General features: G+C 38.7%; 1 protein-coding gene and 1 long non-coding RNA gene across 2 annotated transcripts; one reads left to right on the top strand and one right to left on the bottom strand.

Annotated features, from left to right (window-relative positions):
* Window positions 1-3,189: 3,189 nt before the first annotated feature.
* Window positions 3,190-5,726, bottom strand: LOC119486010. The gene is made up of 3 exons (XR_005206420.1): window positions 5,670-5,726; window positions 4,025-4,245; window positions 3,190-3,502 (listed from the first exon to the last, which is right to left on the bottom strand). It is a non-coding gene; the product is annotated as an uncharacterized LOC119486010 (long non-coding RNA).
* Window positions 4,130-10,652, top strand: LOC119486009 (homeobox protein OTX1 B-like). Its single transcript, XM_037765898.1, has 3 exons — window positions 4,130-4,260; window positions 5,769-5,920; window positions 9,174-10,652. Exons 1-3 carry the CDS (start codon window positions 4,164-4,166, stop codon window positions 9,957-9,959), a joined length of 1,035 nt encoding a protein of 344 aa, XP_037621826.1. The 5' UTR covers window positions 4,130-4,163; the 3' UTR covers window positions 9,960-10,652.
* The last annotated feature ends 13,515 nt before the right edge of the window (window positions 10,653-24,167 follow it).

The raw sequence follows: 24,167 nt of genomic DNA, 5'->3' as shown, positions 1-24,167 counted from the left end.
TTGATATCTTGATACTTGTGATCAATCACTGGCTGTGTTGCTGTCGGCCACAAACCATTTCTGAGGACACACAGAGGAAATTAGACAACATATTTATATTAATTTCAACGCAACTAGACTATTGTTTTCTTTTGATTACATTCATATTTCCCTGCCTCAGAGGGCCACCACAAGGTTATACATTTCTCAGCAGGTAATTTCCTGCATGTAATTTGTATTCATGATTAGGAGTGGGATTGATGCTATTTGTTCATTAAGGCCTATAAATTACACCTGCTAATGTAGTTGTTATATTTTATATTTGCTGAAAGTATTGATAACATTATGTATGCATTTGTTCAATTATATAATATGATAAAATAACCTGAATTGTGTCTTATATCTGTAAACACTTAAAAAAATAGATAGATTTACAAGAGCCTATGATCGTCTAAGTGCAGTCTGTTTATGGAAGGTCATTTAAGTTTTTTAAGCTTTGAGTTTATTGCAGTTTTCTTTTGCTGCCAGGTTTCTTTTTCAACAATATTTTTGTATTTTTATGAACTAAATCAGCTGGTTGAGGTTGTCAGTGTCGTTCAGGGACGAAAATACCTCATGTAGCCTATTATTTGAATCCAGGAAAGCAGTGATATTTGCAGTGAAAATAAAAAAAATATATCTGTAGCCTTACAGCAAGTTGTAAAGTGTTCAGTTGCAACGAAAATACTCTAATCTTGGTGTTGTGGGCCTTAACTTGCTATAAACTCAAAGAATAGCCGAATTGGTCACTTTGTTTGCCACATTTTATGGTAACTGTTAAAGCTAATTTCACGATTTATTGACGACGAAAAAAAAATTAATTTTCCATTTTAATTTCTTCAATCCAAATACAAAGACGCGTGGTTCAATTTATGTGTTAATAGAATAAAAAAAAAACACCATTTTAATGCAAAGCTTCCATAATGACTCTTTAATAATATGACTAGTTGTTGTTATTAATGTCAGTCGGCTGATTCTCCTTCAACTTTCTGACACAGAACGTTCCACTCGCGTCACGTGGTTGCGCGTTCCATTCGAAAGGGGGAGGGTGTTTTGGCGCCAAACTCGTGTTCTGATTGGCCGTCCGCGTCGCCCATGAGGCCGCAGAGCGCTGTGATTGGCTCAGAGGACGCAGAACCGCGTGCTTCCTTGACTCATAGAGGCGCGGGCCTCGGAGAGCGAGCATCAATCTCCATCAGTCAACAGCGGCAGAGAGGAGAGAGACGCAGCGCGGCATCAAGACACACAATAACACACGGTGGTTACTTTTTTTTAATTTTTACTGGGTTGAAATGTTAATTTTGTAGTTCCGAAACAGGCGCGAGTTGCAGAAATCAGAAAACAACAAGCTTTCCTCCATGTGGATATTTCTCGACATCTGGATCTCATTGGTTTGACATTTAACAGGATTCTTTTTGAAACAAGGAGCCGGAAGAAGGTGAGACTCATACCTGCGAGTTATTTCATTTGTATCTGCTGTTTATTTATCCTGATTAATGAGAAGCTGATTTCACCTACAACTAACAATACTGGAGTTATATTATATTATATTTAGGGCTACAATTTTAAAGATATTTTATCTTTGTACCGGCTGGTTTTCATTTGAAGTAACGAGGCTGTTATGTCGTTTTTCTAAAACGAAAAAAATAAATACTGATGTTTAAATAAAAAAAACGTTTAAAAAATGTAAATAAAACATATTAAATAGATGTTAATTTGTTTTGTCTCTGAAATAATAACAATTACAAAAACAAAGGTTAACCTTTACGAATGAAACGCAACATTAAAAGCACATTATTATTATTTTCCTAATATAAAACTTTTTAATTAGATGGACTTTTCTCTTTATTTCGGTGTGTTTCCTCCTCCTGGGCCTCCTGTCCGGTGACTGATAAGAGCTACTCTGCTAATTGTCGTCCTGTAGATCTAATCTAAATTCTAATGGACTTCATTTGCACACAGTTTTGCCGCATTTCCAGTCATTTCCATTGCGTGATTCGGCTCCTTCCTGCGGTTATGGAAATAAGTTGAAGCTTTCTGTGGAGTGTTAACGCCTCAGTCAGTTCAGATCCATCAGGAGGCCTGCGGCTCCTTTCACAGCACAAAAAGCTGCTATTAGTCCTAAATGTGAGCATTTACCTGCTAAAAGGACCCCAGTGGATTATGGAAATTCTTATCTAAATACATTGTCTTACACTAATACTAACAGTGAATCATTAAGGCAGTTTATTAAAGCTGCAGCTATAATGTGTGAAGTGCTGCAGGAAAAAAAGAGTAAATCAAAGTTGCAGAATATTTATTAATTCGGAGTTAAATGCTTAAATAGATTTTCTCTTTATATATTATACTCTTTTTATGCATTTTATGATCAGTCTTTGCCTTTATCCACATTTATATACTTTTATTTAATTCCATATGCCTACTGTTGTGTTCATTTTTATGTGACTATGCGTGTTTTTTATCGTGTTAAAAAAGTGAATTATAATATTTAGTTTATGCATTTTACAAGTCTTCTTCCCATATAGCAAACAGAACTATGCAGTAAATAGGCCTAAATAAATATATTACATTAAGGACATGGCAAAAGTAGCTTAAAAGTCAGCACATGAATGTTAAGCAAATAATTGTAAGTCTAAAAAATAAAATAAAAACAAATAATTAACATTCAAAGTCTAACACATAAGCAGCCTTACTAAAAAAAAAATATGGGTGGATATAAAATCCAGAAGTAAAAAGATAAACTCGCACCATGAATTCATTATGTAAAAGTCTCAGTCTGAGTGAATTAATATAAGACTTTGACATTCCTGCAGAGATATTGGTGAGAGGAGGTGAGAAAAGTCTCAAGTGGCCTGTAATTTAAACGTGTGTCTCCACAGGTCGATTTAATTGTGAGCTATTGAATTAATTAAAACGTAATGAAGATCTGAGTGATAACAGGCCTGTTTAAGGCAGCAGGAGTCTCATGTAATGATGAGGTCGAGTTTAACAGAAGTTTGGCCATCGTTATGATTATTATTATGATTATTATTATTATTATTATATGATAATAAGAGTTGATCTTGTGAGATCATACTGAGCTTGGTGACATTTTTTTTAAATATTTCTTTACTATACTGAGACTGACAGCAGACTGATGTTTTCTCTATAATAAACACCACAAAGTTCAAGCCTGGTGTCACTTTTTTATTTCACATTAATTCAACTGCTGGGAGTTTCTTTCCTCACAATGTTCACATGTTCGTGTACATTTCCACACAAGCAAACATTTAGTCCATGAAGCTTCTTCTGGGCCTTTTTATTTATTTATCCAATACACGTTAAGCTGCAGATCAATTCTCCATAAAACAACATTTTGTTTAACATGTTCTTCCTCTAATTCGTCCAGTTTAATTCCAGAAGTTATTTTCCAGGAGATCAGATTTAGTTTCCTCTCTCACCTCCTTAATTCAGTCAAAGGATTAGTTTTACCGAGGCCATCTATCTGCATTCATTAGGTTGTGAAATACGTGATTTTAGGAATTTAAACTTTATTCTCTACAAACATTTCCTTTAACCTACAATCAGCAGGATCATTTACAGGTTTTGGTTGCATAACAGTGTGAGAGTGTTTTACTGCTTTAATTGTAAAAAAAAAAAAAAAAAAAAAACTGCAGATATTGTGAAACCTCACATAAATTAATTAACAGGCCTCTCGGCTATTATTGCATAACAGCGTGAGAGTTTTCTACGTTGTTTTACTGCTTTAATTGTTAAAAAAAAAAAAAAAAAGTAAGAGAAGAAGAGAAAAAATGAAGTAACAGGCCTCTCGGCTATTATATAATGAAAGAGCGTGACTTTAAATCTGCGTTTAGTTCAGAGTTTTTCGTGTTTAGTTTAAATTAAAGTTTATTGTTAATGCAGATTTTATTATAAGCCATTAATTAAACGTTTTATTGTTTCAAGTGACATATTGGGTTGTATAATGCATGAACACATTAATGAGTAATATCAAATAGAGACTCACGGTGCCTCTTTATGTCTCAGGAGTCGACCTGATCACCGGAGACCTGATCACCTGAACATCTGACCACCTTCACACCGGGAGATCTGCACCGTCCCGCCGGATACCGTCCAGACTCCGGTCTCCCCTCCGGTCTTCTAGCATGATGTCTTATCTGAAACAGGCCCCGTACGGGATGAACGGACTGGGTCTGAGCGGAGCGGCCATGGACCTGCTGCACCCGTCTGTAGGATACCCAGGTACGGTATAAAACACCACACACAGACTCATCACAAGCAGAACTCATATAGCAACGAAACAACTTAAATACACAACTTCAACGGAAATAACTCACTTTAGTTTTAACAACACGTATGCGGGGTTTCAGATCATATTTATATATGTTATCCCTGCAAACTTACACATATTTCAATTATACTGGTATACAGTATGCGGTGTTACTATAATATTTCTAATTCTGCTTTTTATTTTTCTGTGCTGCTCGAGTTTAGTGATTATTTTCAGTTCTCCTTTATTCCTATACTATTCTACACAGACTTTAAGGCAAGGCAAGGCAGCTTTATTTGTAGAGCACATTTCAGCAACAGGGCAATTCAAAGTGCTTTACATAAACATTCAAGAACATTGCGACAAAGTGCAAAAGAACATTAAGACATAATTAAAACAGTTATAAAAACATAAAAACTGTAAATATTAGAAAATAAAAACAAGCTAAAAAATAAAAGCTAAGATAGAAGCTAAAATAGAGAATAACACACAAGAGTAAAAGCTCTAGTGCCGTATATAAGATCATTATCTGGTTTAATAAAAGGCAGCAGCAAACAGGAAAGTTTGAAGCTTTGATTTAAGAGAACTCAGAGTTGGAGTTGGTCCTGCAGGTTTCTGGGAGCTTACAAATATTTGGTGCATAAAAACTGAACGCTGCTTTAAAGTGTATCACTCAGTTTACTACCTACTGTTGTCCGGTTGGAAAAAACGAATAAAACCGAATGAAATATATTATTTTGGAAGTCTTAAAGTGACTTCTATAAGATGGTGGTGGGGGGAAGTGTGCGATGATCGCGATGTGGAAACTGGGTTCATGCATGTTGTGAATGTGTGTGATATTAAACTTTGATCTGTGCTTCTGGTGAATTTGGGGCCGCAATTATTCTTTAATTTGTCGTTAAGTCTATCACTTTTGTTTTGATGATAAAACGCTCCTATATCAAATTATATATTTTTTGGAAGTCCAAAATGTTTTATAAGCTAGAAAAACATTGAACTACGCTAAATAATAATCACAATTAATGAAACATAATGAAGACACGACACGTATTAAAAAGTTAAATTATATTTAAAAAAAAACTGCTTTTACAGACAGATCTCCAAGCTCACAACATGATTCAGTCTCTAACTTTTTTGGGGGGTTGGACGGGTATTAAAGTTGTGCTTCACACTCTTGGACTGAGTTACTAATGACACATAGTGCAATATTTGCACTATCTGTTTATATCATGTTTATTTTCGTTTATAGCTTATTTTGTATTGTCTATTGGTAGAATTTCAATTTTTTTATTCTTATTTTATTCTAACGTTTTTATCTATTATTTAGGTATTATACTGCTTTCTTGCACCAACAAAACCAAAGCAAATTTCTAGTGTATACCTCTTTCACCTGGCAATAAACACCATTCTGATTCTGATTCTGATTCTGATTCTGATTCTGATTCTGATTCTGATTTTTGTATTCTTCTTCTTCTTGCAGGCAACCCGCGGAAGCAGCGCCGCGAGCGCACCACCTTCACCCGAACGCAGCTGGACATTCTGGAATCTCTGTTCGCCAAGACGCGCTACCCGGACATCTTCATGAGGGAGGAGGTGGCACTGAAGATCAACCTGCCGGAGTCACGAGTGCAGGTAGGACACTCACCAGGATGGTTTATTATGTGTGTCAGGGACATCACATGTGGAAGTTTTAACTTCATTTAGAAGGAAAGGGGAAACTTTAAAAAAAAAACATCTATGTCTAATTTGGGAGAATTCAGTAGTTTCCTCTTACTTTAATCTGCTGAGGTTTATCAAATAACATTGGACGTGCATTGAGTATATTTAAGTTATAAGTGTAAAACTTTTCTAAAAAGTTTAGCATAAAAATTAGCAAACACGTCAATTTTATTTAAATTGCCCTAACACAAATTTGCCTCAGGGGGCTTTACAATTTGTACTTTAAAAAAACTTAAAAAAACAAACATCTATATCTGATTTGGGAGAATTCAGTACTGTTTCTTCTAACTTTAATCTGCTGACGTTTATCAAATAACATTGGACGTGCATTGAGTATATTTAAGTTATAAGTGTAAAACTTTTCAAAAAAAAGTTTAGCATAAAAATTAACAAAGAACTCAATTTTATTTAAATTGCCTTAACACAAATTTGCCTCAGGGGGCTTTACAATTTGTAGAGGATATGACACCCTCTGCTCTTTACAGTATGACCCTCTCATCAGATGAGGAAAAACGTAACCCCTTTTAATAGGGAAAAACCTCAGGAATATTCTCTGTAGTGTCCGTCAGTCCATCAGTTCATCATATGTGTCTGCCTTATATGTGTCTCCTGTCATGTCGGTCTCATTTTAACTGTTTATGTATAATTTTATCTTTGTAAGGTGTCCTGAAAGGCACCAGTAAATAAAATGTATTATTATTATTATTATCAGGAAGAGCAAAAGAGGAGAGATCCCTCTTCCATGACAGACAGCCACGCAATAGATGTTGTGTGTACAGAGTAACAACATAATGAAAAATAAAACATAGACAATCCATATGGCAAAAAACTGAGTGATATAATGTGAACATATATGAAGAGATGGATCCAGGAGCATGTCGAGCAGAAGAAGTGCAGAAAGTGCAGAAATTTGGAGGTCACAGCAGAAAGCATAGAGCTCAAGTTTCCTTGAAGCTGATAGTTTCATGCTCTACTGTTACATCCCATGTAAATTCCTAAACAACACAGTCACTGTGTTTGTCCTCGAACAGTTTCATGCATCTGAACTCAGGTTTTAATGTTCTGGTGCCACTTTCTGATGGATTCTCTGTGTTTCACCTCAGGCTGATTAGCTCCAGTGTTAAAAAAAAGAAAAAAGAAGAAGAAGAAAAGTTCAGCTATTATTGATCAAGTAGAGACAAGTCTTTAATCAAAGGGGAGAATTTGGCTGGGCTCTGGCAGAGTGAAGGACCGGCTTTTGATGCGGTGAGCTTTCTTTAGAAAAGGCTGTGAGAGGTTTTCTTTCCCCCTGCTTTAGCGGCCCTCTGCTGGGCTTAAAGCTGCAATTATGGCTGCTGCCTCTCTGCTTTCTGCTGCTGCTGACAGGCCGCTTTTACCACCACAGCATTTACTAATTCACCTCTGACAGGCCCAGTTAGCAGTATTATCAGTATAGTAGTAGTGGCTGTTGTTATTTTTCTGGAAGCACATTATCTTTTAAAATATTGCTAGGCCACTGCAAATACTACTCCTAACTTACTTAGTGTTATATAATTGGAAAATATTTTCCAATTTTTTTAAATGTTATGTGCACTTCTCAACATACAGAAACCATAAACTCCAGTTTGTGTACTTTTAAATACTAAAAAAACATTAACAAGTTTACTTCAAATGTGTGTTTTTGTCTTGTTGGTATGAAAATTAAGCCACACAGTTTTTTTTTTAATGTGTATTGCTTTAGTTTTTGGTTTGATTTTTATAAATATATTCAACAATATATTTTATATTTAATAATATATATATATAAGTACAATATCAAGACAACCACAAAGCCCTGAACTTATTTCATCGTCCCTGATGTGTTCCCTGTCATCCAAAATGTATAAAGATGGCAACAAACATCGCACGTCTGATAAAAAAAATACTGCTGAAACTAAATAAATATCACAATCAGGTTTATTTTTGCCAAGTACATACATTCATGGAATTAGATTCCGGTTTTATGAAGCTCTCTCAATGTATTTATAGTTATTTATCTTTGCTTATTGTATTGTTATTAATTATTAATATTATTTATTATTAATAATATTTGTTTTAAAAAGCAGACATGGTATATTCAGACACGGTTTTTGTATGTTAACATTATTTTGTCGTTAAGTTATTGTTGATATTTCTGCTTGCTTTATTTTGAAAAACCACCCTGGTTGAGTCTACAGAAGTTGCATCGTTTTGTTTAAACATTTCATTTAACAAGAATGAGCAGTTTCCTCTGAGATCATGCTGCACGCTTACTACTAATATTAATCATTTAGTTCGAAAAATATTTCATCATGCAATTCTTATCATGTAAAAAAGTTACTGAACAGGTTGTGACACAGAGTTTGTTTTAGTACTTTTGTAGGCCGGCATACAACAGGATTTAAAGGGTCAGTTCACCAAAAACACATATTTTGTCTTTTTTGCTAGTGATGTCTTCAGATGAAGATAGATTAAATTTTGTCTAGATTTTTAAATATGTCTCAGCGGTTTCTGCCTCCAACTCAGCACAGTGGAGGTGTCTCTTTCCAGAAGGTGTCCCTATTTGGAACTACTTTTTACTGAAGAAATAGTCCCTATGAAAGCTGTGTGTACACCGTGTATTATCTTATCTGTAACAGGGCACTTGTTTCATGAAAAATGTTACATTTTTAAAATGTAATTTTTCAGTCACACACAATCAAAATTAAATTCACATCTATTGCACTGAGATGGAGGCAGAAATCTCAAAATCTGGACAAATCAAATCAAAATGATCTGCATGCCTAAATGCCACTAAGTGAGGAAATACTGTGTTTAGTTTTTTTCATTTGGGTGAACTGACCCTTTAAAGTTTCTATTGTGCTGAAAAATGTGAGATAATGTGATATGTCTCAAAGAAACATAGGTTCACAAGCTCTGCACATTTACTAGTTTGATGTGGTACTGTAGTCATTTAGCCGACTCTTCATCCACAGAAAAGAGTCTCTGGATGAACTGCAGCCAGCAGTAAAGGTCAAAGGTCAGAGCCACAGCACCTCAGTAGGATCATGTTAGAGGAAAGGTGTTTAGTTCCTGCCAACTCCGTCAGGTTTTGCTGTTTTTTTGGAGTTTCTAATTCAGCAGTCTTCGACGTGTGACGTTGACCTTTTGACCTCTCCTCCTTCCTCAGGTCTGGTTTAAGAACAGACGAGCCAAGTGTCGGCAGCAGCAGCAGAGCAGCAACAGCGCCAAGGTGAAACCAATGAAGAAGAAGTCGTCTCCGATGAGAGAGAGCACCGGTTCAGAGAGCAGCGGCCAGTTCACCCCGCCGGCGGTGTCCAGCTCCTCCTCTTCCACCTCCTCCTCTACATCCTCTTCTTCCTCCTCCTCCGGCCTCGGCAATCCCGGTCTGATCAGTACCTCTACCTCCGTCACTGCCCCGGTGTCGTCCATCTGGAGCCCGGCGCCCATCTCCCCGGCCCCGGCGCCAGCCACGCTGCCTGACCCCGCCGCCCCCACCAGCGCCTCCTGCATGCAACGCTCCGTGTCGTCCTCCGGCACCGGGGGAACGCCTTCCTACCCGGTGTCTTACAGCCAGACGGCGGCAGCGTACAGCCAAGGTTACCCGGCCTCGGCTTCAGGCTCTTACTTTGGCGGCGTGGAGTGCGGCTCGTACCTGGCGCCCATGCACTCCCACCACCACCCGCATCACCCGCACCAGCTCAGCCCCATGACTGGCAGCTCCATGTCGGGACACCCGCACCACCACATCGCCCAGACGTCAGGGCACCACCACCATCACCACCACCCGTCGCACCACCATCAGGCGTACAGCGCGCCTGGCCTCACCTTCAACTCCACAGATTGTCTGGATTACAAAGAGCAGACGGCGGCTTCGGCCTGGAAACTCAACTTCAACACCTCCGACTGTTTGGACTACAAAGACCAGGCCTCATGGCGTTTCCAAGTGCTGTGACCTCCTGTGTTTCTCTTCTTCTCTGCTTACAAAGAAGTATTCTTTTTGTTGTTGGTGGTTTATTTTTGAAGATCCTTTAAACTAATAGTAGAGACATTTTAAGAAAGTTTATTTGTGAACGAACTGAAACGATGCACAGATATCTGAAGCCTTCAACTCTGTCGTCATCAGCTGATCAACTCGTCCAGGATTATTTTTCTACTCCAGAACTCGAGAGAAACTGACCCATTTACAACTTTTGAAGGCCTTTAATAGTCAAATTTCAGTGGAACCTGCAAGATTGTGCAGTCTGGGATCGTCTCAGTGATCAATCAGTTAACTTCAACTTGATTGGGATTATTCTTCAAAGACATAACATGAAAAAAAACATTAATTAGACTCTTGAGTGGGCTTTTCCTAAAAATACTTTTATTTTCAAAAACATGATGCTGCTATGATTTTCAGGTTGCTGATGTTCATTTCTATCTGATTTCCAACTTTAATCTTGTTCAGAAAGTCGTTGTCCAGCCTGTGGGGTGTTGTATTTTGGAGATTGAATTGCAGCACTTGTTTATAAGGTGAAAGATTTTGCTATTTGTTCTTTGCAGAGGAAAGAAAATAAAAATGTGAAATTAGACACGCAATGTCAGTATTCCATTGAAATTTGAAAGATGTACATTCGTGTCTTTATAATAAAGTCTTGTTAAAACATGAGCAGTCCGAAGAAAAGTTTATTTCTACAGCGATCGATTCAAGTTTGCCTCGTCAACAGAGCAGTTTCATAATCACATCGGCTTTAAACGCATCATACTGAGCTGGTTTAACTGGTTTAAAAGTGTGAACAGTGGCACATTAACAACTGTTTGATCATCATTGATTATCAAGAGTAGCTCTGACCTGGTTTGAGCTTGAGGTTTGGCAGTGAACCACAAAAGACAGCATTCCTCCTGTGTGATTAGCTACACTTCTATTTAGAAATAAATCATTGTTGTTTTTAACGATTATTTATTCAGGAAAGTTTCACTTAGAGCTCTCATTGTCATTTACGCTGTGTTCACACGCACGCTCACACACATTCACACCTGGAAGCCTCCCAGAATAAACACAGTCTGATGTGTTGAGCAGTTCCACTGCAGCAGTCGAGGAAGTCACAATGACATTTTGCAGCAAAATCAGTTCATTTCAATGGCATCGCCACAATCACAAGTAAATCTTGGTGCCTTTTTTGCATAAAGTTTAACTTTGGTGAACCGACATAGGGTGACCATATTTTCCAAACCGTGACCCTTAAGTATACCGCAAGTTCATGGATGCACATGCATGCGCTAATATGCACGCACCAGAGGCGCCCATGTAGAACGCTCATTGTAGAATTTTTGAAAGGTGACTGATTGACATACATACAGACAAATCAGTGTTGAAATCAGACGCGTGGTGCATTGTTTTTATATTAGGTTAGGTAATAATGAGTGGGACAGAACATGAAAAACATCCATGTAAGCGCTGAAAACAAGTATTAAATAGTAAATATTAGCATTATTATTTTAATTGTGGTGAAAACCAGGACATTTTAGTTTTTTACAGATATTTGGTGGAACTCGGGACACCCATCATGAAACCGGGACAATCCCGGACAAACCGAGATGTCTGGTCAACGTAGACCAACAGCAAACCGTCTTTACAGTGCCAACTTCTGAAGGAAGGGAGAGTCCAAAATGGAAGAAGCTATCGTAGTTTATTAGCTGCATGTCACATTTTATTTAACCTCTTCAGTCAGTATAAACTGCTCCACAACAGAGACAGTTATGAGACAAGAGTACATCTTTGGAATAAACTGTGTGGACTTATAGTCCTGTTAGCAACCAAGCTAATGAACTTCCTCACTGAGAGTTAGCTAAGTGAAAGGGGTGTGTCTAGAAGGTAACCCGTAAATTGTGAAACTTGCAAAAACCATAGACTGTAAAAACAAGTGGACGAAGTGACTGTGACGTCACCCATTGGTTTGTGGACTACGGTTTTGAAGCCTCGAGTTTGGCATTTTGGCCGTTGCCATGTTGTTTTTTTGCAACCAGAGGTAAGACGTGAGGGTGGAGCTAAGTACAACCAAACGCTGAATAAGACATTTTCAGGCAACCGAAAAGTTTATAATTAACTTTGATGAAACTGAAAACACACTGTGAAAGAGTAAAAGTTGTAAGACAAAAACACGGACAACTCCCAGACCGGACAACACTGTCCATCACAAAGTGATAAATCAAGTGAGAAGTAGGGTTATTTTCTCATAGACTTCTATACAATCAGACTTCTTTTTGCAACCAGAGGAGTCGCCCCCTGCTGGCTGTTATAAAGAATGCAAGGTTAAGAAACTTCAGCATTGGCTTCACTTTTCAGACCCAGAGGTTGCCCGCTGTTAAAAACTTGAAAAAACTCGAGACTTGCTGCCCGACGACCCATCCTAACCAACTATTCCAGGTCAATGCCTATCCTAACCTCAATTTGTGTGTTGATGAACAGAATGCCTCGGGGGAGTACAGAGAAAGTAGAAAGGATCTCAGAGTGATTTTGTGACAGACTGTCTAGTGCTAGCATGTTACCGGCTTGCTAGTGTTTGCCGTTAGCTTACCAGCTAGTCCTATAAGTAGCCAATATGTCACTAAGCAACCTCATATGTTGTCAATGTTGTTTCTTCTCAAACAATTTAGGCCACCACTGCCCCAGTGCAAAGCAGTTTAAAACTGTTAAAATCAAGATCACAATAAGCATGCTACAGCTGAAATGAGTTATCTAATCGATTATTCGGTTAAAAAAACCTTTAAAAACCTTGATTACTTAGAATATAAATAATTTATCAGGTAAAAACAATCAAACATTTGTTGGTTGCAGCTTCCAAGACGTGAGGATTTGCAGTTTTTCTCTCTGTTTCACACCTTTTTGCAACAAGTCCTCCAAGCTAAGCCACATAATGCGTGGATTGTGTAGTCAGTGTTTTCCAAACCGACCCATGTGAGCCTTCTCTGATTTGCCATGATTGTGGTTTGGCCTCTCTAGATGATCTTCAGGTTGATTGCCATCTGATTTGAAACACCTGTCCTCGTCACTATAAATATCAGGTGAGTGTCTTGTAACATCCATCAACATAAATGAAGGTTTCATATACAGCGTTCCTCTTCTTTCTTTGGTTAGGTTTTGTCACAAAAAACATTGCTTCAGTTTAAGTAAACATGGTTTGGTTTAAAATAACTTAAACAAATGAAATGCTGTTTAATGTGGGGACAGACAAGAAAAGTAACAAAATAGGTTGTTTGTTCAAATGCCTAAAACAACCCATTTTTATGTTCTCCTGAGAAAAACCTTTAATGGTGTTTTTAAAGCATTTTCCACACTGCCTGCACTGAAATTGTCACTAAAAAATATAAAAATATTGAAGAACAGAGCCATATTTTAAATTATGGTTAAAAAAAAACTGGCAAAATGTCAATTTCCCTCAGCTCTGTGTATGTGATTACACTTTGAAAATATGAATGAAAAATCACTGCTTGGGATTTAAACTCCCAGTATTTAAAAAAAAAAAACTATTAGCTGTAAAAAGCATGCTGCGGCTCCCAGAGCGTGAAGGCAGTATAAATGTTATCTCGGGCACCCGGAGGAACATCCAAACAGCGTGTCAATAATCAAACCCCTCCTCCCCGCTGAGGTGGACTCACAGCCGGGCAGGTTAGCAAACATGTACACTGGCATCCCCCGCTGTTTGTTTGGCCGTGTCGACAGTAATGTACAACTCATTTGATCCAAGGAAAAAAGGGACGAATCACGATTTTAATTAACAGCAGTCCGGCTTCCTTGCGACGTCCCTCCAGCAGCTGGACAAACAGCTTTTCGGTAAACATGGCGTCCAGGACGTGTGTTTGCCCGCTCTGCGTCCTGCTGGGCTTTACCAGCATGCCCCGCTGCCTCATGCAAACACGAGCTGAGGTTTACCACATTAGGGCGAACTAATCTTTAGGCCATGTTCAGGCAATCTCACTGCTTATTGTAGAGAAAGGACGCCCCTCTCTGAACAGCTGTTCTGGATGTCTTATTATCCCACCAGCCTCTCCCCGGGGGCCTGACCCTTTATTCTCTGTCTTTGTAGTGACAAAGTGACTCTGCTTTTTGGCTTCTTACTTTTTCAGGAGGCCACTGACAGAAACACTTCTCAGGGGATCACCTCACTTTTCGTGACGAGGCCGCGCCTCAGAGGACATCAAAGTGTCCTTTCGAGTGCTCCTGAAGAAGCAGCGCTGTGGCCTCTCCTGTCCTCAGAATAAATGATTCACACAGGATGTGGCAGAAGGGAACAAAGCAGCTTCCTGGACTGCATGTGGACCTGCTGATGGATCCGAACCATGACAGGAGTCTGGAAGTTTGTGTCAAATTTGTCTGTTGGGCTGGAGGTGGAACGAGGGCAAGGCCAATGTCCCATTAGCACTTTATAAAAGAAATGGTTGCTTTTAAAGTCCCCATGAAATGAAGAATACATTTTCCCAGTTTAATCCCGTGTCCCTGTGTTGTTCATTTACCTCTTGTTATATGCCAAATATATGTCAAAAAAGCAGAATCAGAGTATTTTTACATCAAAAATCTGATCTGTCATTTCTCTTCCTGTAAACAGTTCAAATGTTTGATGACTCATCCTGCTCTCGGGGGCGTTTACAAAAATTCATCCAATCAAATGAGACTTCAGGCGACTAGCTAGCCAATCGTTTGTTGCTCGACTGAATATACGTCCTTTGATCGAAGAAGCTAACAGAGCAATATGGAGAGAGACAGGAAGAGATGCGTTTTGGGATATAAGTGAGCAAAAACATTTTCATTTCACTTTATCGATTTCCAACCGACTGCAGAGCGGAGAGAGGACCTCAACTCAACAACACTACCTCATGACAAGTAGCGGCAGTGCTATTTTTGGCTGAGTTTTCTTTTCCATTCTCCAGTAAACTCGTGGCAGCGACGCGCTTTAGTTCAGGCTGGTGCACGCCAAGGGTAGAGTACGAGCAGGGTGGCAGGGAGGCTTCTGATTGGTTCTTTCCAAGCGGACCGCGAGGCAGTGATTGGTAGACGTCTTTGCAGGATTAGAGCAGCTACAGATGATGGCTCTTTTCCGTTCCTTTTTCAGAGCTCACAAGTAATGGATCGCTGTCGGGGTGTAGAGACCATTTCAACCAATATAATAAATAGTGTATACTGGATAACATCGTCAACCCTGCCTTTAAGTAACAGCACTTCCAATGTTATTTAAACCCAAACTGCATTCTTTTTCCGAAACCTAACTAAGTAGTTTTGTTGCCTAAACCTAACCAAGTCAAGATTTTAATTTGCTTAAGCCTGACCAAGTGGATCTATTCCTAAACGTAACTAAACCTAACGCACGAAAATACGTTGTTGAAAGTCGTACTGAGAGTCACAAAAAAAGGGACATTTGTGTCTATGTAAACGAATCAAATAGATTCAATTTCGTGACTATTTCACTAACTGCCGTGAGACTGTGTTATTCAAACTCATGGTGTGAGCAGTACTGGAGTGAAATTGGAGCGGGATGGAGTGGGAGATAAGGTGATGCTCCAAAATCCTTCCACTCACTGCTCTCCTCCACTCACATCCTCTGACAAATAGTCAATTTTTTCCAGATCTGGGCACAAAAAGATTGATTGCAGGAATCGTTTGACTGGTGAAGTTTCTATACTACTTGGTACTGGGTTATTTCAGTGGATACCTTAACGGTAACAAGTACCTATACCCAGCCCTAGTTGGCAGCCAGGTATGTTAGTGAGTTTATGTGCAGATTTTATGATAAGCAAATACATTAACGTCACTTTTCTGATAATATCTCACTTCGAAGGTGGAGTCAGCGATTCTGGAGAAAGACCGTTCCTCTTGCTCCCACTGCCTTTCTCCGTATACTGTACATCCATGGCCTTTCCCCTGTCCTTTGTACAAGCATGAACGCCCCCTGTTGCTGACTACCTGGACCGTGAGGAGATATTCGCTGAATCTGACAAAGTGTATTGGTTTAGAATCGCTAACTGCACCTTTAGCCATTAACATAAATGACTGTGTAATGTCTGTTAGCTCAGTCACCTTATCAGTGTTGAAAATACAATCAAACAATGTCTGGCAGGTGCAACACAACTGGGACAGCCCGTTCTCATTCCTGAGGCTTTGTTACGTCCATCGGTGTTCGGTATCATTTGGTGCACCCTTTAGTGCCGGTATGGAATGCACCAGGCGTTCCATTAACTACAGTGTATCCGTGGCAACAGTAAACACTCTGAGAAAGTGCGCTGGGAGTGCGGTGATGTATTTTAAAGAGCGAAAAGAGACAGGCTTTCATCCAGGAGGCCGCTGTTCGCGTCCCGTGCGTTAAGTTTCACTTTCACGTTACAATCAGCTGTTCGTTCATGTGCCATGTTCACAAAGTGCAGTGTCATTTTCATACGGTACAAACGTAGTTTTAGGCCCAACCCTGTATTCTTTCCTAAACCTAACTATAGTGGTTTTGTTGCCTGATCCTTAAGTGACGCCAAGGGGCGTGACAAAGCGGCGATATGTGAAGAGTTGGGATGAGAACGTGTTGACTAGGCAGGTTGCATCATTCATACAGGAAGAAGTCAAATTTAGCTTTGAATTAAGAGACACCATCAGACTCAGTTTAATGAACTTCTAAAAGATCCTCAGAGCACTTTTCACTTACTTTATCCTGCATGAACCAGCAGCAGATACGAGTCACAATGAAGCTCTGCCAAAATTAAATATAATGTTCAATTTAAAAAAAGAAACAATAAAGAAAATTCCCTTCTCTTCTTTTCTTCTTTGGTCTCAGACACAATCCAAAATGTAGAGTTTTAACATGGCATAAAACGTAAATGACTGTTTTTTGTTTTATTTTTGTTACCAGATGTTGGACTAGATGTCCACATGTTTTTTTTAAATCCGTCCCCACTCCTGTGAGTCAAACTAGCACAGTGGTGGTGCATCAGTAGAAGTTAAAAGAAAAAACTAACAAACAGGCTTGAAAAGTGGGTAAAAAGCCAAATGATGATTTATGATTTTGAACACTTCCAGCATCTCTGTGTGTATAGTTTCATATGGAAATCCCTTTAGCACGGCGGGTAAATAGATTACGATACAGTGAGGGATTAGGGACTGCCTCGCCGCTGGCCCACTAATCCCGAGCACAGACTGTCAACAGCCCTGACATGTCCGGGACTCCTTCTGCACAAAATGGCTCCTCGGCTGTTTAAGAAGCCAATCTAGAGACACACACACCCACCACCACTACCACCTCCTCCTCCAACATGAATATTCCTATCAGGGCTGTCAGCGACGGGAAAGACAATGACGTTCGTCTTCAAAGGAGGGAGATTAGATGCTGCACGAGACAAAACGAGACTCTTTGAAGTGATTTTGGTACATTCCAGCAACTTTTTTGGCCGTACGGGAAAAAAAGTTTGCGTTTTCCGAAACTTCTGTCAGACTTTCAGTTTACAAAGTATGTGATCGCCTGAGCAGTTCGAGGGCATGAGTCACTTTCAACTTCTCTTTGGTACGTTCGCTTGCTCGTCTAGTATCTGTATTTCGCATGCTAACCCATGAGTTTTGGTTTTCACCAAAGTGAGAGTTGACACCAGTGCTGATATTTGTCGTCTGAATTTGCTGGTGTCTTGTTTTTGTATTTGGTGTTTTGTTTTTTATGGTGTTAAAGCAGTTTTCAGTGTTTCCTTCAGAATCAATGTAGAAAATCTTCTGAAACCATTAAATCACGGGAGAATAAAACTGAAACCAGACTAATTAAATTGGCTTGAATGTCTGCAAGCGGTGAAATGAAATGGAACTTTTTATTTTATGACGTATGTGAAAGGCTGTTTTTATCTAATACAATAGAGTAGAATAGAATAGACAGCTTTCCACTTGCATGGAAATGTGTCTTTGGCTTCACAGACATACATACACCTCCTTTACCATGGGTTAAATTACATGAGTTGAAGCAAAACAAAAAACTAAGTAAGTAATAGCTTAAGTGGGCCAAACAGTTGGGATGGAAGTGCTAAAATATTAACAATGAATACATATCTTAAATAGACATCATAAAAAAAACAGCAGCAGTCACTAAAATCTAATAAAAATAATTTGTTCAGTGAGATGACAGAGGATGAAATAAAAGATCTCTTAAAGGTGTTTCTCGTTGCTGTGGGTACCCTGTATCGTCATCCCGAAGGGAGTTTTTAAATTCATTAAACAGATAATATAAAGGGTCCTGAATTATTAATGTTGCTTTCCTTGTAACATGTTGTTATACACACAGAGCCGACATGAAATAACACTACCTAAAAAACAGCAATAAGCATTACTAAATGTTAACTAATGGCATTCATCTTCCTATAAATATTCTAAATAAATAAATAATGTGGCTACATTATTGTTGCATAAAAAGGCACCCTTTATAGAGAGTTTATAATGGCTTTATTAATGGTTAATAACTCATTTACTAATGATTTATAGATCATTTTTCAGGCATTAATATGAACAACAACCATATGACAACGTACCTCCTAGAAAAGACAGCAGAGGATCTGGATCATCTATTTTCATCATTTTTCACTTTGTTTATTTCTTTTAATTCACTTAAAGGACCACTGTGCGGCATTTTTGGGCCCTATTGGCAGAAATGGAATATAATATTAATAAGTGTGTTTTCATTAGTGTAGAATGAGCCCTTCATATCATAGGGAGCGGGTCCTCTTCACAGAGTCCGCCATGTTGCTCTGCCAACAGTAGCCCTGAACGGACAAACCAGACACTAGTTCTAGAGAGAGCCTTTCACGTGTTTACATTTTCACATTGGCCACCGTAGTTCTCCTACACAGGAGAAGCTTCAGGTGGCTGCAATCTGCAACCTCACCACTAGATGCCGCCAAATCCTACACACTGCTCTTTCAAGAGTCACAAGGATTCATAAATCTGATGTATTTCATATCGTATCAGCAGATGTGATTTGTACCATCAATACTTCAGGTGTAACAGCAGCTCATGTTAATATTACTATTAAAGTGATATATGCGTAATTGTTTCCCGCGTTGGACTATAAGATGCAGTATTAGATGTTTTTGAGGTTTACATGAGCTGTTTATTTACATTTTTATCTACAGTTGATTTGTGAAAAATAGTGTAAAAGTTTTGATGTAAATGACATGTGTACAAATATTGTTTCTGGAGGGCCGGATTTGGTCCACGAGCTGCTAATTGTCTCCAACTAAACGAATTGTTTCAAGGGTTTTAATCAAATAAAAATAAACATCAACCAATTCTTGAGTTACTCAAGTTTTCTGAGTTCATTTTTGTAAACAGAGCAGCGGTAGAGAGTAACTAAATACACTCAAGTACTGTACTTGAATTTGTACTTTACCTTAGTATTTGCATTTTATATTATACTTATACTCCACTACATCACAGAGTAATATATTATACTTTTTACTCCACTACATGTATTTTAACTTGCCATTAACACTTGCATACTGTTACTGTACATTTATTTTAGTAAAAGTTTGAATGTAGGACTTTTCATTTTAATTGTAGTATTTGTATTGCTACTTTTACTCAAGTAAAGGATCTGAGTACTTCTTCCACCGCTGTATCTATGAGTATATTCTTGTAATTTATAAAAAATAACAACAACAATATTGATTGTCTATATGCTTCATCCATCCTCTATAACTTATTTGTTAAAGGTTGGTATCGGAAAACCCTCCTGCTATTTATGTAGACATATTGTATTACTTTTAATTGTGTTTAATTATATTCATCATATGAGAGGTGGACGACTCTGATCAGCTGATATCTGATGTCAATAAGAGATCAATATGACCAAACCAATAAATAAGATTGTGTCATTCTCCAGCTATTTCCTGTTTCTCTGCTCTTTCAAACTAATCTGCCCTCAGGACAATAATCAGTGCTTTGGTACCATGTAAACAGCAGATGCCTGCACTCTTCTATAACCCGGTGTGCGTACCATAAATCAGACCCTGCTGAACTGGAGTGCATCTTGTTTTCGGGTTCCTACGTTTGATGTATTTGCTTTCCAAGTGCCTCTCACTTCTGAGGCCGTGCTGGCTGAAGCGGGGCCTCTCCTTGAAACAAACGGCGATAGGGAATCTCTTTGTCGGGGCGATGCCTAAGCCTAATCTAATGATTCAGATGACTGGGGGCCGTACTTAGTCGGATGGCCACTGGCTCGCTTCAAACAAGCCGCTACGGGTGGAAGTTTCCCAAGGATTAACACTTAAAGAAGCAGCAGAAGGGGCAAAAAGAGAGAAAAAAGAGAGCCGGTGCCTTCCAGGGAATCCCCATTAAGTCGAGTCTTGGAGTGCCAGAGAGGAATGTGTTTCTGCTGAGCTGTGATCCAGGTCTATTTCAGCACTAATGGAAAAACTGGCCTCCAACGTTTGATCTGTGACTTCTTACAAAACAATAGAAACATGGTGGTGATTTAATTCCCTCTCTGGTGGAATCTGGCTGACTGTAGACTCGACACAGGCCGATGTTTCTGTGACACAATCGTAACCTACTGAAACGTTGATGGCAGACGTCATTTCAGCATGGTGGTGTAAATTTAAGAAGGAGGAATGAGTCGAAATTAAAACTATGACGGCACCATTTTGGTTTGACGTCATGAGCCAAAGTTATTTATAGAAATCAGAAAGCATCAATTACTCACAAAGTTTGGGACATTTTGCTGACTGGAAAAACGCCAAAACTGGAAGTTAAGACAGGAGTGTAGGAATTTTCCAAGAAGTTAAGTAAAGGCTGGCTCACACTGAAAGATTTTTTCAAATCTTAACAGATTTTGAAAATGTGATGGACCCCACACATAATGATATGTTATGTTAACTTTAACTGTTTTGTTTCTATAGTGTGTGGAGAGCAACGATTTGGACAAAACAGCTCACCACACACTAACAGATTCATTCATCAACAACAAGAGTCACGACTAAAAAAAATGGACTCTAACTGCAGCACTGAAAATCAATAATATTGTTTAGTGGAACAATGTAGAAGAAGAAGAAGTTGATGGACTTACTGCACTATTCAATGCACAAACAGAAGTCCAAAAACATGCTGTTGCATAATAAAATGAAAATAAAAGGATTAATCTGAAAGTTTTTGTTGTATTATTACTATATTCCAGCATCAGATGTGCTGTGTATCTTTACACGGATCTATTTTCCAATCACTTTGTGTGTGCGCTGACCTCACATTATAAATGACATCGTTCGAACATGAAGGTTCAATGACCTGTTTTTTTTTTTTCACAAATGTTTATGTCGTTATCCGATCACTCTGAAGGTGTTTTGCTAATTTGAGCTTTACTCTGTGAGCATTTCCACTGTTTGTTTGTGGTGGACTTTATTTCTGGAGCTGCAGTAACGAGTCGCTGCATGTGTTTGGGTGCCGGCTGTTTGAGGTGCCCTTCGGTGCTGCTGTCACCGCTTTGACTGACAGGCCTGTGCAACACAAGAAACCCAGGATTAAAGTTAGCCGAGCGTAAACAAACACTGACGTTTTAAGAGGCAGAGAGACTTCTGACCGACTTCAGACTCCAGGGATGTTGTTTCACTGCTGCACTCAGCGAGATTTTTAGGTCAAAAAACAGCTGAACTCGCCTTAAATCTCAAAGAGTAGTTTTAACAGAGAAAAGGGGTCAAATCAACAATATGTGACACTCAGCACATACATTCCTTTGTGTGTATGGTGACTGCTGGGAAGTCTAACAAACACATAAACCTTTATCACCTGACAGAAACATTCAGTTATATAACAGCAAAATTGTCGACGCCTTCATGTGTTTCTGTGAAAAGTCCAATTGAACAACCCACTGACATGATATTGCTGCATTTGTAATTGAAAATTTTGTGAAAGCACTTTCAAAAATTTCCACTTTCCAATTCTTGGAAGGTCAAAGTTCATGAGTTAGGACAACAACTTTTCATGTTCCTTGCATGACATTGAAACGCAAAAAACACTTAATTATTAATCATTTTTTAAAGGAGAACAAGGCGACGTATTTGACAAAATAATGTTAACACAAAAGTTGACTTGCTAGCTTATGGTGGAGCTTTAAACTCTCATGGTCTTCGTCAGAGGATGCACTTAGCTCACGTGTCAAGAATAAACTTTAATCCTCATGGCGGAATATGTTTCTATACTCAATCACCTTCAACTGTGTTCTCACGTCTTCAACCACTTCACATATCATGCACTTGACTTCCCAAGTTAAAAGTAAGATCTCACGACTTCCCTCTGAAAGCAGCATGTGTTTGGGAAAATAATTTATCAAAGTTACGTGTTTAGTCTATTTTAATATCATTAGATGCCCTTCAAAATGTTAGCTATTGAAAATAAAGCACTTTAAACCACCAAAGTATTTAAAAATAACTAACATACAGATATAGATTCAGGGTTCTTGCACTATTTGTAAAGTCTAATTCTTTTTAAGACCTCAACAAATATAATTTAAGACCCAGAATAATTGGGCCGACCTTTAGCTCACCCTGCAGCGTGTGCATCCCATGTAGGTTGAGTCCTTAGTAGCTGCTTGTCATCTCCTCTCTCTCAACTTTTCTGTTTTTCTCTAGCTGCTCTAATAAAGGCAATAAAAGCCCTAAAAAAAAAAAAAAAACAACAGTTCAAAAAAAAAAATTGATTTGTAAACTAAATCGGATGAAAAAAACCCCGCCCCCCTCGTGTAAAGGCCTTTAAACGCACCATATGTAAATTTAGTACCTACAGCAAATTTACGGTAAATTCAAGACAATTTATCACTTTGATTTCCAGGATTTGATTTTAAGACCCTTTAAGGTGCCGCAGGAACACTTATCAAAAAGTTTCAAAGATTAATTAATTGCCTGGGAATCCACTATGACCACAAGCACTGCAATTTGTCAAAACTATAAACATTCATCACTCAACCCTCAAATCTGTCTCTATTAAAGAGGATTTCTGGGTGTTGAAGTCCTGAAATTGACCACAGTTGCCTTTTGGGCGGCTGACAACTGCCTGGTGAAACATCCAAGCTGGTTGTTGGAAAGCATCATCAGCTGGTTTGGAAAGACAATGAGTCATTGAGCGGGTGTTTGCGTGCCTGTGAGCGCAAAAACCCCCACAAATTAATCTGATGATTTCTGTTTTTGGTTAATGCAACAGGAAACAGTTACGCCTGAAATGTTTGTCATGGTCAAGTTAATGTCACCCAGAAGCTGAAGGAGGACGGATGGATGGAGAGCAGAAGAAGAGCAGACAGGGATGATTTGGATAATGCGGCTCGCCACCAGATCTGATAGCGCTCGTCTTATTCACAAATGTAACACGGGATGTGTTCTAATCTTATTTATTTAAGAGCTTTAGGGGCTCACAATGAGGGGCTTTAGTCTAAGCAGAGCTGCAGCCTTATCATTAGCAGAGAGGGAAGGCGATTAAGAGCAAATTATAAAACAAAGAATTAAGTTCTGAGAGCCAATCTAGATGAGATCTCCGTTAAACTGAATCAATTTGGAAAAGTGGAAACCTCACAACAGGGGAATGTCAATGCTGAGAGAAAAGAGAGAAAACACACAAATACACCTTCTCTTTCTTAATTCCTTCCATCCTCATAACACCAGGTCACTTTTTATTCAGAATATAAACCATTGTTCCAACGTGGGAAGAAATAAAACATTCCTAATTTGTAATATCTGTAATACAAAATTCAAAGCATGTGCGACAAAATAATCTCAATTTAAAAGTTAATTTGTAACTTCTCACAGTCAAGAACTTCCATACTCATGTAGTGTATAAACACAACAGATCATGTCTCGTACTCCGTGACCTGTTGTCCTCAGCACACAAGGTTATTATAGCTCTCTCCGTTAACGGAAAAATGAAGGTGAGCTTTGCAGAATGGACAATCACGACACTGAACCATCTGAGAATGTTTGGAAGCATTTTGAACAACATAGATGGGAAAATCCCAAGAAAAGGGTGACTTTAAAACACAAATGTAAAATGTCTAAAGTTGGACATACTGTACGATTTAACCCGTTTCTGGCCCAAATTTTGATCCGCACGACTCATTTTAGAGTCGGAACGAATTTCAGCTTCGTCAGCGTTGCTTGTTGTGCAGTGTACAGGGGGGACCGAGGATTGATTAACTCCTCC

This window comes from Sebastes umbrosus, chromosome 3 (genome assembly GCF_015220745.1).
Source record: "Sebastes umbrosus isolate fSebUmb1 chromosome 3, fSebUmb1.pri, whole genome shotgun sequence".
In the NCBI taxonomy this organism is placed as follows: Eukaryota; Metazoa; Chordata; class Actinopteri; order Perciformes; family Sebastidae; genus Sebastes; species Sebastes umbrosus.
This window is presented reverse-complemented; position numbering and strand designations above follow the sequence as displayed.